The sequence below is a fragment of the Pimephales promelas genome, chromosome 17 (assembly GCF_988280905.1).
Source record: "Pimephales promelas chromosome 17, fPimPro1.hap1.1, whole genome shotgun sequence".
NCBI classification, from domain to species: Eukaryota; Metazoa; Chordata; class Actinopteri; order Cypriniformes; family Leuciscidae; genus Pimephales; species Pimephales promelas.
This window is the reverse complement of record NC_142785.1, coordinates 14,336,359-14,355,498: the sequence shown is the minus strand read 5'-3', so window position 1 is coordinate 14,355,498 and position 19,140 is coordinate 14,336,359. Positions and strand designations below refer to the sequence as shown.

At 38.1% G+C, this 19,140-nt stretch overlaps 1 protein-coding gene across 1 annotated transcript; it reads right to left on the bottom strand.

Annotated features, from left to right (window-relative positions):
- Nucleotides 1–4,369: 4,369 nt before the first annotated feature.
- On the bottom strand, nucleotides 4,370–17,649 carry kbtbd2 (kelch repeat and BTB (POZ) domain containing 2). The gene is made up of 4 exons (XM_039685434.2): nucleotides 17,204–17,649; nucleotides 12,280–12,659; nucleotides 6,571–6,736; nucleotides 4,370–6,268 (listed from the first exon to the last, which is right to left on the bottom strand). Exons 2-4 carry the CDS (start codon nucleotides 12,450–12,452, stop codon nucleotides 4,712–4,714), a joined length of 1,896 nt encoding a protein of 631 aa, XP_039541368.2. The 5' UTR covers nucleotides 12,453–12,659; nucleotides 17,204–17,649; the 3' UTR covers nucleotides 4,370–4,711.
- Nucleotides 17,650–19,140: the final 1,491 nt, after the last annotated feature.

Sequence of the window (19,140 nt, the reverse complement as noted above, 5' to 3'; positions counted from 1 at the left end):
GTCTGTGCATTAATTGGAGCTACATCTACCATTATAGATCAGTCCTATAATACTATAAAGAGAATACTATTTTACAAATATTGCACAAATCTTTGTAGTTTTTATTTATTGATGAAAATGACCCAGGAGTTACATGGTCCTAACCAGAAGATATGTGATAAGATGTAAAAAGGAGTATTACACCAAATTGAGGAATGAACTTGCAGACAACTCACTAAGCTCAAAAAAAATGGTGGGGCATGATAGTAAATTCACTTTCAGGCAGAAGTGCTTTCACAGACATTCCAGCCATTGAACACCGGGGTACCACCCACATCAGTGCCAGTGCAAAGGCTAACATTTTCTGTCAAACCTTTGCAGAGAAGTGCACTTTACCCGATGCATCTGCGCATTTGCCAGCAACCAACATCCTCTTTTGCCAATGTGCACTTCAAACACAAAGACATTAGAAACATTCTTTGTAACCTTGATCCAGCAAAGGCAACGGGACCTGATGAAATACCAACAAAAGTCCTTAGAGAATGTGCAGCGGAATTGGCCAGCCCCCTCAGTCATCTCTTTTAAATTCTCTTTTCACATGGCATGTTCCCCAAACAATGGAAATACGCCAGAGTGATATCAATACATAAAAGAGACTCTAAATCAGATCCAACAAATTATCGTCCCATATCCCTCCTTTCAGTCATTAGCAAAGTGATGGAATCCTCAGTTCATAAACAGCTCTGCCGTCATAATTTAATTTCTAATAAACAGTATGAATTTAAACCGAACCACTGCACAGCAGACCTCCTTACAGTTCGATCGCAGATGTGGAACAATATCTTAGACTAAGAAGGTGAGGTCTATATTGTTGCACTAGACATTAAAGGAGTGTTCGACCAGGTTTGGCACAACGGCCTTCTGGATAAGCTTTCTGCTAAAGGCATAACTGGGCCATTACATTCTTGGCTGCAAAATTACCTGGAAGGCAGGTCCATCCAGGTCGTGCTGTCTGGTCAGTCCTCATCACCTAAACCAATCAACGCCGCAGTGCCCCAGGGATCCATTCTCGGCCCGCTATTATTCTCCATCTTCATTGACCTCTTGATCCCTAAATAAAGATCTGGAAAATATTCACAGGTGGGCAGATACTTGGAAGGTCACGTTCGAACCCAGCAAATGCAAGGCTATGGTTCTGTCGTGAAAGAGGACTCCATCCCGCCTGGACCTGTTCTTTGGGGCAATCAGAATTGACCTCTTTGAGCAGTTGAATTTTCTGGGACTATGTATCGATAAGAAGTTGCTTTGGACTAATCAACTGTCAAACATCGCCAAGCATGCAAAGGTAGGGCACAAGTCAGGAGTACCGATGGAGTACTCATGCCTTGCCTGGATGAACGATTCACAGACCACCCTCGAGCAGCTTGACAACATCCAGAAAAAGGCACTGAAAATCATTGGGGAGGATGAGGACACTGCCCTAAGGAAATATGCAATCAGTCAGCTCAGCCATCGTAGAACTGTTGCAGCAACAACTGTGCTTTTCAAATGCACACTGAAAACTGTCCAGAGGATCTTAAAGCTATGCTACCCCCACCAGATATCGTTTGCCGAACCAATCGAAGAGCACGACCAAGTCACCCCCTAAAACTCCCCAACTTGGAACTGCCTCCCCTCTACTGTAGTAGGTGAAATGACCTTAAAGAATGTTCAGGCCTTCAAGAAGAAACTAAACAAACATCTCCTTAGCAAAACAACTGTAATTTCTTGATGCTTAATGTCACTTATCCCATATTCTTAGTCCTGAGTAGCTGGCAAGCAATTTGTCTGTCCCCAACTGTGGTCCACACCAGATTCCACAAAACAAAATCATCACAGCCAATCAGAAGAACGTGAGAATAGGTCAAACATATTTGTTCACATAACTAATGTTTATCAGCTCTATTTAAAAACAAAGCCATTATGATTTCTACAAAGAGAAATTGTTGGAAAAATGTTAGACTAAGCCAGTTTTCTTTGCAAAGTCTAGATAGATGGTTGGACAGACAGATGGATGGACTGACAATGAAAATTTGTATAGTTTGGATTGGCGGTATGTAATGGCAGGAAGAGCAGTGAATAATCAGAACAGAACCAAGATAAATGTATTTAAAATATTATTAATGTTCCATGATTTATGTACAACATGATTCAAGAAAAAAAAAAGAAAAAAAAGTCTGATTTGGAGTGGAATTATCAGAAGGCATGGCAAAGTCCTGACTAGAGGAAAGGATGAGCTGGGAATGGAGGAGAGTAATTAGCTTCTGAGCAATGCGATAAAGCTGCTGATAATACTGAAAGGACCTTATATATAGAGATGCTGTGATAAGCATCATATTCTATAGCCGTGGATCAGCATACATTCAGCTGATGCAAGCTTGACTGACATAACCTACCAGAACTAAAAAAAAGCCTTTTGAAACCTCGATCTAGAATTTCTATTGATGACGCCACTTTAATTACACCAACAAATCCTGCCTTTAAATACAACGGTCATGAAACGAAATTAATTTAAATTAATTTTTGATGTGTTTTAGTTTATCTCAAGAGCATCCAAGCTGTAGGTGTCTTTGTTTCCGCAGTATTTTTAATAATTTTGATATTTTTAGGTCAAACCGTTCTTGTCTGTCAGGCCTAAGACACGAAACGAGTGGTTTGTGTGAGAAAACGAACAGCATTTATATTGTTTTTACCTCATGTAATCATAGCCATGATCTGACGGCAAAGGCGCTTCGGTCTGCATCACTCTTTGTTTATACAGAGATTTCGGAAGTTTAACCTTTCACTAAACATATTTAGATATATCGAAATCGTCTTCTATTCCGATTTCCTGTATATCTAAATATGTGTAGTAAAAGGTAAAACTTCTGAAATCTCTGTGTAAATATTGAGTGACGTCACACGCAAGCGATCACTTCTGTCAGAACGTTGAACATGATTCAGTTCGGTTCAGTTGGACATTGCACAACTGATTCAGATCACTTTGACGTGACTGTGATTACAAGAGGAAAAACTATATAAATACTGTTCGTTTTCTCACACAAACCGCTCGTTTCGTGTCTTAGGCCATCAGTGTGTACTTACATTTACGAGTCATTAAATCATGTTTAATTTTGACTTCTCTGTGCATGCTCTTTGAGGTGGACCCCTAAACCTTCATTATATGACTGACAGACAAGAACGGTTTGACCAAAAAATGTCAAAATTGAAAACACTGTGGAAACAAAGACACCTACATCTTGGATGCACTTGAGGTAAACTAAAACACATCAAAAATTTATTTCAAAGTGAACTATCCCTTTAAAGGGTTTGTTCACTTTAAAAAAAAAAACTTTTGCTGATAATTTACTCACCCCCATGTCATCCAAGATATCCATGTCTGCCTTTCTTCAGTCGAAAGAAATTAAGGTTTTTGATAAAACATTACAGGATTTTTTCAAGGTCCAAATGATAGTTTCAGTGCAGCTTTAAAGGGCACCAGACAATGAATAAGGGTCTTATCTAGCGAAACGATCGGTCACTGAAAAATAAATAAAAGTTTTATAAACACAAATGCTCGCCTTGCAAGAACGAATCTTTTTTCCCAAGTCATTTCGGTCATTTCTTTTGTTGAATGAACGAAATGACTCGTGAAAAGAATTGTTCATTTTGATGAATGAGTTTGAACAGGAGAGTCACAAACGCGCATCACAGAACAGAGCAAGGCTTTTACTGTCTATGGTTGGTTCTCAACAATGTAAAAGAGTGAAGGGGTGTCGTCCATCTTTTTTTACCGTCTATGGTTCGCCACTAGTGTTTTAAGAAGCCAAATGATTAATAGTAATTTTATAGTATTATTATCCCTCTGACTATAATAGTAATACATTGCACATTGCAAGACAAATGCACTGTAAAATAAATAAAAATTTCACATATTATTTTACTTTACGCTACAGAAGGGAAAATACATTACTTTTGTACTGTACTACACTTGAAATAGAATTGAACCCTTGTGCTTTTAGTTTGATGAGAATTGCAGTTGAGCTTTTGATTTTAGTTTGACAGATGGCGAAAATCAACGATGGTAACCTTTTGATTCATTAGCTCCGGCGGCACTGAAAAGACTATGGTGGGCCACAACAGTGTAGGTAATTAATGGGAAACACTATGAATGCATGCTTATGTATGTATGTATGTGCGTATATAACATGTGAACTATGATAATACAGATGACAACAACATCAATGCCAAGTCAGTCACCAAACCAAAACATCATTCAGTACAAAATATCTCACCATACCCTTGACCTTACCCTGCTGAAATTTGGGAGAAAGGTGAGAAATGTATTTCTGGAAAATGAACCAGACAAAAGAACAGTGATAAATGTAATAAGTCGGGTGTACAGTTGTCATTTTCAAAGGAGGTTTAATTGCATCATGATCCATTTACACCATCAAATTAAACAGTATGCCAAAAGAGAACACCAAACTTATAATGGTGACATGAAATATTCTCAATGTTCTCAAACTTGCTATGAGAAAATCAAAACTACACATGCCTGAGGTGGGTCAAAAAACAAAATTGTTTCAGGTTTCAATTAAATATTTGATCTCCATGAGCACATTAGGCATTAAGGGAATCCCGTCCATCGGCTCAATCGCCTTTCAGAACAGTGGATATATTACAGGACAAGTTTCAAAGATGATGCCATTAACTATACATGAGGCAGTGACACCATGTCCTCATCCACCTCAAACTCCTCAGCTCCATCAGGTGAGAAGAGGTAAGTGGGTGGCTTCCAGGGCGATTCGTCAAGGCAGGACGGGTACAATTTACCCACGGCACAGCGGAAATCTTTGCCGAGGTCCCAGAGCACACGCTCCGACACGGGCTGCCGCAAGGACCAGCAATCGAGCTCCAGGTCGTACTGATACAGGGCATACTTAGCCCGTTCGTTTAAGTGCGTCTCGCGTATGAAGATGCATAGCGTATTCAGTAGCACCACGGCACGCACACAGGGGTCAGAGTACCGCTTGGCTGGGATGTTGGCAGCTAGACGCCATTCATTTTTGTTGAGATCGTATATCTCTACCGTAACAGAGGAGCCATCGATAGTGCTCGTCGGCAAACGCAAACCCGAGTTGCCCACCACATGTAGACCACCGATGTAGAAGAGGAGATCTCCTAACGCAGCAGCGGAAGCAAAGCAACGACTAGTCTGCCGCATGGCCATCTCCACCCAAGTGTCGGCGTGAGGGAAGTAGCAGTACATGAGGTCGTGCGTCATGACGTAAATGCAGTCGCGGGCCGTCACCGCTGTGGTCCAACTCCATGCGCAGGGAAGCGGGCTGGTCACGCTCCATTCATCCTGCTCGCAATCGTATCGCTCCACTGTGCGTTTATTCAACTCGCCGCCCACGTTATCGCCGCCAATGGCGTAGATGAAACCCTGACAGTACACCAGTGACGGTTTAGTGCGAGCGTAAAGCATGGGCGTTTTAGCCACCCATGCATTCTGCTGGGCATCCAGCCAGTAGAAGGTGTCCACTGAACAATACGCAGCCTGCAGCTTTCCGCTTTTGCTGCCGTGGGTAGCTAGCGCACTCTTCAGTGGTATCTGTCCACCGGCAATGTAGACGTCATTGTCTGGGGTGACCAACGTCCCAACCTTCTGCAAGTCTCCCGGCAGGCTACACAGTTTATAGACTTTCTCCGCTTGAGGACTATAACAGACCACTGTGTGACGTGGACCTATCACGACAGGGTGGCTTTCAGCCGGCGGTTCGGCCTCTACAAAAATCAGCATTTCTTCCTTGGTCATGCCCAGTCTGGGCTTGAAAAACTTTGGCATCGACTTGTACAGGCCTTGCACTACCACTGATTTGTCATTCGATGGAAGACCTTGGAACCAGGCACGTTGGGTCACCTCGGAAAGCGCATCAATTCGAATCTGGCTGAGGACAGAGGATAGATACTGAGAACGAGCTTCCATGTTGTATTCCAGCCACAGCATGGCCGCCTCGCGTACCGTTTCCTCTTTCTCCACGTTGAGATTATCGCTGCTCAGGAGGTCCAGCAAGAGCTCGTGCGAGAGCTGCAGGAAAGCTTCCTGTCTGTAGACGACAGAAAATTTGTGCTCCACCATGCGCTTAGCACTTTGTTTCAACTCTGTGCAACTGAACATGTCCCCGATGCTCAGCATGCGGACGCAGTTTTCAGCAGTGATTTTCTTGACCAAATATTCTCGACACTGCAGTAAAACATCTTCCACCTGAGAGGAAATCAATGAAAGAGAGAAAGAAATAAGTACACATATTGGAAGTGTATTGTAGATAATGAGATTCTGTAAGTAGTTGGTTTTAGTAAGAAACGTTTATTGAAAAGCTCCTTTTGGCCAATTCTCAAAAACATTTGGTACACAATGCTGCTCAAAGTCTGCAACAATGGCATGTTGTGACGGTAATATGTGACCCAAAGGTTTTGTGATTGAAGCAAATGGAAAACTTATATGAAAACGGATGTATTTAACGAGTTAACCTGTGGGAGACTGTGTTGTGTGCATGTCTTTCTAACCTGAAGAAAACAGGCCGTCTCGTAGAGAGGTTCCACAGTGGTGTCATTGATGACCAAGTTGCCGGTGTAAGCATATGTTATGATGGTCTGCAGTGTGATGGGGTCAACGTTTCGAAGATGAACATGGGTCTGTTTGCTCTCACTGAGCCCGCTCATAAACATGGCCCTAGAGGAACACAAACAAAAAACAACACAGGTAAAAACAAATAACTATATTTCATATGTTTCGAAAAAAAACTCGACTTATCGATTAGAATTCGATTAAAGGGCCATTGAAAATATTGGCAGGGCAAGTAAATATTTTAACCACTGGTTTGACCAGGCCAGTAGAAAAACCTTAGTGTTGAGCCCTGCTGATGTGTTAAATTTGAAGGTTAACAACACAATAAATAATCATTTATTAGGAGCATAATCACGCCTTAAATCGAGTACGTTCTCAAACTTATAACAGAAAAGCAAGCATTACTGTAAGCATGATTTGGCGTGGCAGCCATTATGGATAATAAATAACTATTGCGGATGCCATGCCACTCCTGAAAGTTGCAGTGTATGTGGCAGCTGGTCAAGCATGAAAAACAAGTTTTATTAAAATTCTGAATGGACTAGAAAGTATCCCCTAGAAAGTGTTCTCTTTATAGTAACTAAAAAGCTGCCTTAAACACTCTGCCTATGATAAATGGTAAACAACTCTCAATTCCAAAGATTAAGGCAACATTCAGGATTATTAATCAGCCATAGCAACTTATTCTGAGAACACATCCCACTTCAGAGTTAGTTTCATTCATTGCTTCTGTGCGATTTTGATGAGGCTCCATTGTAAATGTTTAATTTTTTTTTTTACATTTTTTTAATAAGTAATACTTGAAGAGTTCAGATGCAAAAGCCTCTAAGTGCCATTTGAAATTTTCTTCTAGAATGATAATTTTTATCAAGCTTGTATATTTAAGTTTAGTGATTTCACTTTAATGACAATGATAATTACCTATTAATTGTTATTTAAGTGAAATTACTGAACTTAAAGGGTTAGTTCACCCAAAAATGAAAATTAAGTCATTAATTACTCACCCCCATGCTGTACCAACCCCGTAAGACCTTCGTTCGTCTTCGGAACACAAATGAAGATATTTTTGATTAAATTTGAGACCTGTATAACTACCACATTGGCTCCTAAGGGACTGCCTCTTGACGGCCCAGAAAGTCAATGAAGAAAATGTTTAAATATCCCAAGTGACTACCGTGGCTCAACTATATGTTTATCAAGCGACGCGAATACTTTTTGTGCGAAAAAACAAACAAAAATAACGAGTTTATTCGACTATTTCTTTTCTTCCTTGTAGGCCAGAACGAGACTTCCTTAGATTTCCACGACGCATGCGCGAGATTTGCGATCTGCTCACACCAGCTTACACTACTTCAGATCGCAATTCTCGCGCATGCGTCGTGGAAATCTATAAGGAAGTCTCGTTCTGGCCTACAAGGAAGAAAAGAAATAGTCGAATAAACTCGTTATTTTTGTTTGTTTTTTCGCACAAAAAGTATTCGCGTCGCTTGATAAACATATAGTTGAGCCACGGTAGTCACTTGGGATATTTAAACATTTTCTTCATTGACTTTTTGGGCCGTCAAGAGGCAGTCCCTTAGGAGCCAATGTGGTAGTTATACAGCTCTCAAATTTAATCAAAAATATCTTCATTTGTGTTCCGAAGACGAACGAAGGTAATTACGGGGTTGGTACAGCATGGGGGTGAGTAATTAATGACTTAATTTTCATTTTTGGGTGAACTAACCCTTTAAATATACAAGTTTGATAAAAATCATCATTAAAAAAGAAAATTTCAAATGGCATTTAGAGGCTTTTGCATCTGAACTCTTCACTTATTAATTTCTATAAGTATTTCTATGCAAATGTGATGCATCGTACCTTACAACAAATGTGGAAGCAACATGGCTAAAACAAAAATAAACTTTAAAAAAAAAAGATATCTTTTCAAGCATTGGCTGCGCATATATATATATATATATATATATATATTTCTCATCAAACTTTCTCATCAAAATTACCTTTGTTCATGGTAATAAACTGTAATAATCTTGTAAGATTCTCTAAAAAAGGATTGCACTATAGCCTAGTAGTTAGCAATTTTCATTATTCACCAAGATGTAAATTACCAGTTTGTTCATTTAAATTAGAATCGAATCATGAAATTTGTTTCAATGCAGAGCCCTACACTTTAACAGAGACGCTGCTGGCGAGCACTGTTCAGAGACGCACAGACAGAGCCTGAGGTAATTCACACACACACTTGAGTAATCGATCAATGTCTTCTCTCCAATAACAGCATATCAAATGATCAAGCCTCTGTAAAAGCATAATTTCAAAGAATTTCATATTTTTGTAACATTTTTATACATACACAAATTCTAAAGCTTTCTTTTTTTGTTTGTTTGTTTACAGTTTTACACCTTGCCAGCTACCTCAGCTATTTTCATGGCGAGAAATATAAAAATGAAAAAAAGGGATTAAAATAGGTTTTAAAACTTTATCTTACATAAAAATTCTAAAACTAGATCTGTGCCTGTATGTATAAAACTTCTAATAAATGAGAAGAATCATTCTAAGAATGATTCTTAAGTGCTGACTGAAGTAGCATGTCAACTAGTGTTGTAGTACTCGAGACCGGTCTTGAGACAACTCTTTGGTCTCTGCCTTGTCTCGGTATCGAACATTGAGGACTTTTTTTTTTTTCAAGACCACAAGACCATAACTGTGAAAATATCACTAATTTGCCTGTATATTGACAATTTTTTGTTAACATCCTTGCTTTTATTGTATGCAAAACATACTGATTCAAATTCAAGCAATAACATGACTCATTGGTCATTGCTAATTATGTATTTTTGTTACCACTGCCTATCACCCATGTAAATATGTTCATGTATTGTTAAAAAAAAAGTCACTTTTCTCTGCCTTTTATTGTTTTACATTCTGTACTAAATGATGGAAGTCACCATCAGTCACCAAAGATTTCAGCTTTGAGTGTTAAATATCTCTGTTTTTATGGGAATGTGGATTTTTCAGATCAATCTCTTTTGATCATGTCTCACATTTTATTGTGTCATGTATTGTGGGGCGCTGGTCTTGGTCTTGACTACAACACTAATGTCAACAGCAGCGATGTCAGTGATATCATCACTACAGTGATGTCAACCCAAAATGCCCACCCTCAACCACTGAATCAGCCAATAGTGAGCCTACAAGGGTGAGGTAACTGCAGCAGGACACCAATCATTTAATCTAATTATAACAAAATCATTTAATAAAGACAATGAAGCTAATATTTACTTTTTTTTTTTTTTTTTTTTAGAAATGCTTTGCATTGTGCAAAATTATCACAAATTAGTATTTATGCTGTGGAATCCTTTTCTATTGAGGTGTGTCTCATTTACAGTTTGAGCAATTACAGTTTAAGCAGTTCCATAAATGGATCCAACAACTCAGGAGAGCCTGAAAGTCACATAAAAGTGATCAATTGGAAATTCAATCAACTGCCAAATTTATTTTCATTCAATAATAGTGGCCAAAAGTGAGGCAAAGGAAAACTTACAGAATTACCCTTTATTCAAATAGTATTAAAAATCTGTTAAAGATTTTGTATGCTTATTGTGATGTGCTTGGAGTCGATTGTTTATTTGTGATAACGCAATGAAACATGTCAAATTGTACAGACAATTGTTAGCCAGGCTGTCAAAAAAATGAACAAGAGAGGACAATGAAATACAAATATTAATAACTGACAATGTATGTTTGTTTTTCTCCAGTGGGTTTTTTTTAAACCTGTTGCTGTAGTTTGCCATTTTAACAACAATATTATTGATCTGCCTGCGGTGACACCATTGTCTGAGAACTGAACTGAGCTGAACGATGACATCAACTAAATAGATAACTAACGATTTTTTACGATGGAAATTAATCATCACTGGCTTACTTAAGCTGGATAATGACACTATTTCTTTCTAGAGCTGCTGTACAGCCAAAACTACCTTTGTTGCATTATTTTCATGTTATCACAGTAAAGCTGCTTTGAAACAATCTGTATTGTAAAAAGTGACTTGACATAAAATATATTTTTCCAACAATAAAATATATTGTTTTAAAATATATTTTAAAATACGAGTATTTTACTCATATTTTGATGGTTTAAGCAAACTTGTAGGGTCATTAAAAAAAATAAAAAAAACTCCACATCACTTTTAGCCACTAGACCCTTCTTTGTGGATGGATGAGCTCAAGTCATCATTGGTGCACTGCTGCTTTTTACCAGTTGATAACAATGTAATTATTACTTTCCTTTCATATAATTCCTATAAAAAATTCTTAAAGGTCAGTTACAAAAAGAATACCTTGATGACCAAACTTTTATCATTTGATCAACTTTATCATCATTTAACCCCAATACATCATATTTTCGTTGAATAGTGCTGCCATCTCGTTCCTCCGAAATAATTTAGGAGCTGAGACCTAGTCTTAACACTTAGGAACTTTTATGAATCACACTTATTCTTATGTCTAGGAATTCTTAGAATTTTGACAGACTTGAGACTAAAATTTTACTTTGAGTGGCTTAAAACATATGGCCCCTGGTCTTAATTAAAAATCTTTTCATAAGTCAAGTCAAAGAAATAATGGAAAGTTCTATCACAGTCCATCAAAAAATGCTTCAGTAATAATGAATTCTGGCATGAGAGGCATAAAAAAAATGACCCTTTAACAGAAATGAGTTAATCTGGCGAGTAGCATATACAAATTATTAGGGGTGTAACGGTACACAAAAATCACGGTTCGGTACGTACCTCGGTTTTAAAGTCACGGTTCGGTACGTTTTCGATACAGCAAAAAGAAAGAAATGCCAGAGAAATTTCCTATTTGTTTAAAGAAAAAATATTTTTAAGTAAGTGTGAGTTTTCCTAGATCTTGAAACTTTCAGGTTTATAAATGGGTCATCTTTGAAGGATAAACAAATAATGTTTTGGTCATCACATTAAAAATAACATTTAAATATATATTTATTTATATAATATTTGAATTTTGAAGTGCTGGAAAAAGATGTGTGAAGTACTTGAAAGCATTTCACCATTCCAGCCAAACTGGTTCCAGTTAGTGTTACTATATTAAATCCATGGTGAATGTTGCTGGTCTGTGGACGTAAAGTATTACTAGTTCATTCACGGCACAATGTTTCTCCTGGTTTCCATGACAGCGCTGTTTGATCTAATAGAGATCTACGGTTAATAACGGAGAAATGTGAATGCATCTCACTAGATCTCGCAGCGATGTTATTACCTCAGTGGCGAACTCAAATGTTTTCTTTACCGGAGCGCGGTGTGGTAACAGTGTTGCTTGATCGAGATCGGCTCGCGCTGCACAGATGTTGCTGGTCCGAACTCCGAACTGATAAACGATCCATGAAGCACATAACGAGCAGCGCAGTTTCGTTCTGCTTTCATTACGCTTGCCATTTGATTTTGCGCAACGTTGTGTTGGCCGCGTCAGCACGAATTTTGCCGGCAGGAAAAATGGTCCAAGCAATCGTTCGGTTTGTATGCGTACCGAACCGGAAGCCTCGAACCGAAACGGTTCAATACGAATACATGTACCGTTACACCCCTACAAATTATGATTGTGTATTCACAAACCCCAGCTCTACCCACCTGAAGTAAGAGCTGCAGGTGGCCAGCACCATCTTATGGCAGGGGAACTCATTCTCCTCCACCAGCAGAGTGATGTCAGTCAACAACTTCTGCTCGTAGAAATACTTCAGCTGTTCCAGCACAGAAACTGCATAATCTGCATTGACTGGCCGACGCTCTCCAGCCTCCGACATGTTCGTATCCCATGAGGTTTTCAACCAGCTTACTGATGTCAAAGCGTAAAGGTTCCTTTCTGCAATGGCCCGTTCCCAGAATACTTTGAAATTAAGGTTATTCCTCTACCATGCTGAGTCACCGCTTGTACAGCACTCCCCGGTGCTCAGCTGTCTTGGAGGATGTTGGGATTTACAGAAGAGGAAGCGTGAGGTAGAGGGAGATATCTACATCAGAGAAAAAAAATAGTTTTTAATAACAGTATTCAATAATAATAATAATATTTTTATTCTTATTAATAGTAGGCTGCTGAAGTAGGCTAGGCTATGTCAGAAAAGAAAATGAAGAATCAAAAATATCTATAGAAAATGTATCCATTTAAACTTGTTTTAATTTCCCTATCGTTTCCCTGCACATTTTCCACTTGTCCTGTTTAGCCTGGCTGGACATGTGTCAGATGTGAGAAGAACTGTTTGAGAAATATAACTTGCCATTGATGTAATAAGTGATTGCAATAGGCCTGTGTGTGTGAGAGAGAAATATCTATACACTGCAAGCAAGGCTATATTTCTTTTATTTTTGTGTTATTTATATATTATTTAATTGCCATTACCTGTTTTCATACAGAAGTTTAGTTTGCTAAATATATCATTTTTTTTTTGTTGGTTATTGGATGTGAAAAGGAAATGGTTCTTCCATAACACTGCACTTTAGATGTGTGTGAATTTCCCACACCAGGAGTATATATATATATATATATATATATATATATATATGCCTATATGTGTGTGTGTGTGTATATATATATATATATATATATATATATATATATATATATATATATATGAAGAGCTCTTTTCCAAAACGCTATAAATCCATTTCAATAGTTTTCAGGAAAACTACATTTTTTACCTAGACACACACATTTTGTGAATATTCAAATTATCCTGTTTAAATGTTTTATTGGTTCAGTCTGAACATTTTGAACAATAATTATTAAATCAAACAACAATATTGTTAATGATAATTTAAAAGTTAATTTTATTTTTTTCCAAAACGCTATAAATCGAAATAAACCTCAAACAAATAGTACCAATTTCAACATATGCATGTAAAAAACGAATTATTAAAAATGATCAATATATGATAACGATATTCAAAAAAGGGATGGGCACCCCTCCAGCACATGCACACACACACACACAGGCTACATAACATGTGAGCAAAGCGGAGCAGCATGACGCTTAAATATAAGTTAACAAAAAAACAAAATAAACATTTCACATTTGTTTTTAATAATATTACATTACTTATTTTTATTATTTCATCTATGTTGAGTAGGCTATGAAAAGGGAACCGCATGAGAGGAGTAAGATAGGATCAAAATTCAAAAGCTGCCCAATATCGGAAAATATTTGGAGTGCGTCAGACATGATTTTGACCACTTATTAAGTTTTGTTTTGTAGAAAGCTTGTAAATTTCGTTTCATATAAATTGCATCTTCATTTTAATAAATGTTTCATCGACAAATTGACTGGATTAATACATTAGAAGTAAATATCAGACAATATAATCAGGACACAGAGGCGCGCAGGTGAACCGGAGCACGTCTTATAATATGAACCGAAACACCGCGATGCTTGCCTCACACAGGCCTGAGAACTAAGCTACAGAAAGCTTTAAATATCTACTTTTAAACAAAACAATTAAAAACTAAAATAAATTGGCAACTCTCTGCGTATGTAGGCTAATTCGAAGTATGCGTTTCTCTATGCGCGTTCACTGCGAAGATGGCGAGTAAGCATCATCAACTTTATCTTTGTTGCTGACACTGACAGAAAACACTAGTTTATTAATAAACAATTCAAATGTTTCATGCATAATCATTACTTTTGCCGGTTCTTTGTGGCAAGCTTTATGCATACGTTGAGATGCGGAATATGCAATTAAAAACGCTCATATGGTTTCTCTCCCATTTAATTAAATCAATATATGTGATTACTGATAATACAAATGGCTTAAATGATCTACTACTAGTCGACTAGAAAACTAGGACTCATTTTGAGGAATGAATGAACATAATAAACCTCTGTTCAGAGTGCCGCCGTGCTGGATTGTGTAGAGCGCTCATTGAATTTGAGGATTTATCGTGTTTAGGCTAAAAACAGGGCTGGCGCTTATCGTGGTTTGGAAAGAAACTGTATCTTGCAGTACATTTTAAACAAGGAAATATAGCGATTCGGCATGAAACGTTGATAGAGCAGTGAAAGGGTTCTGTCCGCAGCAGAATGACACGACAAACTCATTTTTTTTAAAAATGTCGTTTAACGCGTTTTGGAAAAGAGCTCTTCATATATATATATATATATATATATAGTTCTGCTTTATAGTGATTATCTATTCAAAAAATGTTCGATGCAAAATCAAATGTTCTATTAAATAGAAGATAGAAAATAAATATTTGTGTGCTGTAAAGTGGTTTTAAAAAAAATGATATCGGAATCGGCAGGTCAAACTCAAGGAAAAATCGGAAATCGGGATTGGTCGACAAACGAGCTGGCGCATTTTGCTGGATTTTTTCATAGCGGCAAAATATCAATATGAACATGAGCCTACAGAGAGTGCGTGCAATTGACACCAACTCGACAAAACTCATCAAATGCCGATCGCGATGCGGGAGTTTAGACCGCAGTTTGAGCGGCTCGAATGGATTTGGCACCGTGTCCACAGACAATTCGCCCTCCTCCACTTCAGGTGAAAGTGGGGAAGAAAAGTCCTCGACTTCAAATGACCGCTCTGTTGCAAAGCTACTTGCGTCACTCTCCGTTAGAGTCTGACAGCAGCTGTCACTGTGGGTCTCAGGTGCACACCCCCCACTCAGCCCCGCCCTTGGTTCGTCCCGCTGGGGTCTGCCCACTTTTTCAGCATTTTCCAAATATTGCCAGTGGGTGGAGTCAGGCTCCAACCAGGGGTTTAGTTACCCTTTAACGAGATCTACTACTCGTAAACATTGTTAGTGCCGAGTATTTTCACGTGAATAAATGCATAGATCCGACACAAGTGTAGATTGTGTATTTTCATGGCCAAGCGTGTCAGAGGTTCTGGGTTCTAATCCGCAAAGATTATATATATAATCTTTTTTTCTCATCCAAACCGAATATGTTTATCGGTGGCTGTCTATCAAGCAGGGACACATTTATGCGCATATAGCTTTGTGATTTCAGCAGAATAACTGAAGCACGCGTCTGAGTGAAGACTGTGCGAGAGCCACCACTGTATCAATACCATCCCAGATAGCAACTGACATTGAATCAACGTGGAAACATGACATCGCAGACTGATCTCATGAAGTAGTGTGTGTATGACACGCCAAATTCGTATTTCCATTTTTGGCGTGCTATGATGAAAAGCATAATCGCTTTTCAGCGTGTTTATAACGCCGTTGACTTAACGTTATTACTGTATATATAAATATATGACTTACCTCAACCCCGTCCCTAAACCTACCCGTCACTGGGGTTAATGGCATTTATGACTGTTCCCTTACCATCCTAGGAAAAAAAGAAGATCGCTCCCCAGATGTAGATCTACATTTTGCTTCGTTTCGCTCGGACATTTGACGGCGTGTACAGACACGCGAAATCACTCGGACATTAATGGCGTAGACATACACGCCGATAGCTCAAAATGCGTAGAGATAACACGACACTTGACTCGAAAGTGGCGTGTATGTTTACGCAAAAGTCATGATGTCATGTTAGACATGGAAACAACGTTGATCTGGCATTGTTTTGCTCATCGAATTAACGTTGAACCAACGTCAGACGCGCCATTCTTCAAAACTAACGGAAAATCAACATCGTTTCAACATTAGGAAAGCAAACCAATTGCGTCGATTTTCAGTTAGTTTTTAAGAATGGCGTGTTAATTCGATGAGCAAAACAATGCCAGATCAACTTTGTTTCAATGTCATGAGAAACGTTGTTTCAACATTGATTCCATGTCAGTTTGCTATGTGGGATTTGATTGGACAGAAGATGTGATGAGAAGCTGAAATCCTCATGATGTCATAAAAATCAGTGATCCAAGTTTTTGATGCTTATATCTCCTAAATGCAAAATGTTGTCATTGATTTGGATCACCTAAGCTTATTCATGACATATTCATACTAAAAGCAAAAAAGGGGGGGATTTAACCACCCACTGCACCAAATGTAAACTATATGACTTTGTCAGTCGTCGTAGCTATCGACCTCCACTTAACACGTGATGGAGTTATGAAAACGTGAGATGCAGCATATGAAATAATACGTTAACTTGCATCAGTTGCCTTGAGGTTTGTAAATTGGCGGGACATGAGCCTTTTCCGGTGAAAGCTCATCAATTCAGAGATCAGTAATGTAACAACATGAACTCATTACACCCACATTTCTCAGTCTCCCCTCGATATGAAATATGAAAAGCAGCTTAAGAAACAACTATACACACAGTACAGTAAAAGATTAGATTACATTCTGATCTACAATTCAGTTAAAGATTACCGTTGTATTCGATTAATTTCTTAAATGACGAACGTGTTTTGATCAGGCATCATTGCTGATATCCGATTATAGTGCTTACGCCATATTACAGCATCTGACTGTTCTACGCAAACATGCGGAGTTTTAGCTTCAGTAAACATTTGATCAAAACTGGAGCCTAGCAGGGACGCTGTTATCCGGATCATAACCACACTACGCTCTGTTAAACAGGCCTACTAGAGGTCACCTTACCTCCGATGTGCTGCTGGATCTCCGGCTGCTGCGCGTTTCTGTCGGATCCACAACACACAAAGACGAAGCCTTTTCTCAGACAGCAGTCGTCTAGAAATCTTCGGTCCTTTCCGGATCGAAACCCGGTGTCTACAACAAACACCTTGACGCCCTGATCATGATTTCAAGCGCATATTACACCCTGATCACTGATATAGCATTATGCTGCTAAATATAAGCAAATCTAGCTACGAACAGCAATTCTATTCAGCAATCGATATTCATGTATCGAAGATCGCTCGTGCACTTAAAACATTTGCACCCTGTATGCAACGATGAAGTGATTTATCCGGGCCTTTAGCCGTCGAGTGAGCTACTGAAGCGTAATTTAAGAAGTCGCTGCGATCAGGAAAGCTAGTAGCAGCATGCTAACAGCCCGAATTAAACCGGTAGATAGGAACCAACGACAAGCATTGACCGAAGGGGGCGGAGACAAGCTTCTTCCGCCTGGCCCGCAGGATGATCTGCTAATATGGCATCTTACAGTTCAAACGATCATTAAGTTAGCTATTAAATCTAATTTGAAATCGAATATATTTAGGCACCACTTGCATGTTACCTTTAGATTGTATTTCTTTGAAGCGGAGCTCCGGAGTCCCAAACACTGCCACTTCCTTATTGAACCAGGGAGGGTAATAAATTAAAATAATAATAATTAAATTGATTAAAAAAAATAAATAAAAATCATAATATACACTACAGTTCAAAAGTTTTGAAACATTACTATTTTAAATGTTTTTTTTAAAAAATAAATAAAAATCATAATATACACTGCAGTTCAAAAGTTTTGAAACATTACTATTTTAAATGTTTTTTTAAGTCTCTACTTTTTAAATAAAATGCGGAAAAACTAATATCTGGGGGGGGGGAAACAGTAACAGAAATATTGTGAATTTAACATAGTGATTTTCTATTTTTATATACTTTAAAATATCATTTATTTATGTGATGCAAAGCTACATTTTCATCACTCCAGCCGCCCTTTAGTGTCACATGATCCTTCAGAATTCCTTGTAATATAGGCTAAATCATATGGTTTCATTTTATTTTGATGGTCCATTTTAACACATTATTTTGACTACAAGTAATTTGCACCTATGTCGACTAACTCTCATTGGAGTGTTAGTAGAGTATTAGTAGACTGGTAGGGTTAGTAGAATAAGTTGACATGTAGTTGCAAAATTATTACTTATAGTCATTAAATGTCTTTTGGAGGAACATCACAATAACAAGTTAGCAGATATTAAGCAGATCACCTACTAATAATCTAATGAGAGTTAAAAAAATATTAACTAGACAAAATAAAGTGTTACCTGATCATAGTTTCGTGTATCGATATCAGCCCTTCGAAGAACGATATTAGCCAGAGATCAGTTATCCTCCCATCCTCTGATGGCTATACTTCCAGCAGAATAATGCACCATGTCACAAAGCTCGAATCATTTCAAATTGGTTTAATGAGTTCACTGTACTAAAATGGCCCCCATGTCACCAGATCTCAACCCAATAGAGCATCAATGGATGTTCGTCCCACAAATCTCCATCAACTGCAAGATGCTACAGTATAAATATGAGCCAACATTTCTAAAGAATGCTTTCAGCACCTTGTTGAATCAATGCCACGTAGAATTAAGGCAGTTCTGAAGGCGAAAGAGGGTCAAACACAGTATTAGTATGGTGTTCCTAATAATCATTTAGGTGAGTGTATTGTTATACCACTAATAAATTCAGTTATTAGTGGTCAATATGTAAACATCTGTTATAAGTGAAATAGTTCATTCTAAAATTATTAGCAGATTCTTGATTCAGATTTTTATTTAAAAGTAAATGCTGCCTTTCAATTTTGTTTTTGGTGCAATAAACAAAGTAGTTTATTTTTCTTTCTCAAGTCACATTAG

Coding starts and splice junctions, on each gene's coding strand:
- kbtbd2 (XM_039685434.2), bottom strand. CDS start 12,452: ATGTCGGAGGCTGGAGAGCGTCGGCCAGTCAATGCAGATTATGCAGTT. Junction 6,737..12,279: donor ACCTGCAGCTCTTACTTCAG/GTGGGTAGAGCT, acceptor GTGTTCCTCTAG/GGCCATGTTTATGAGCGGGC. Junction 6,269..6,570: donor AGACGGCCTGTTTTCTTCAG/GTTAGAAAGACA, acceptor ATTTCCTCTCAG/GTGGAAGATGTTTTACTGCA.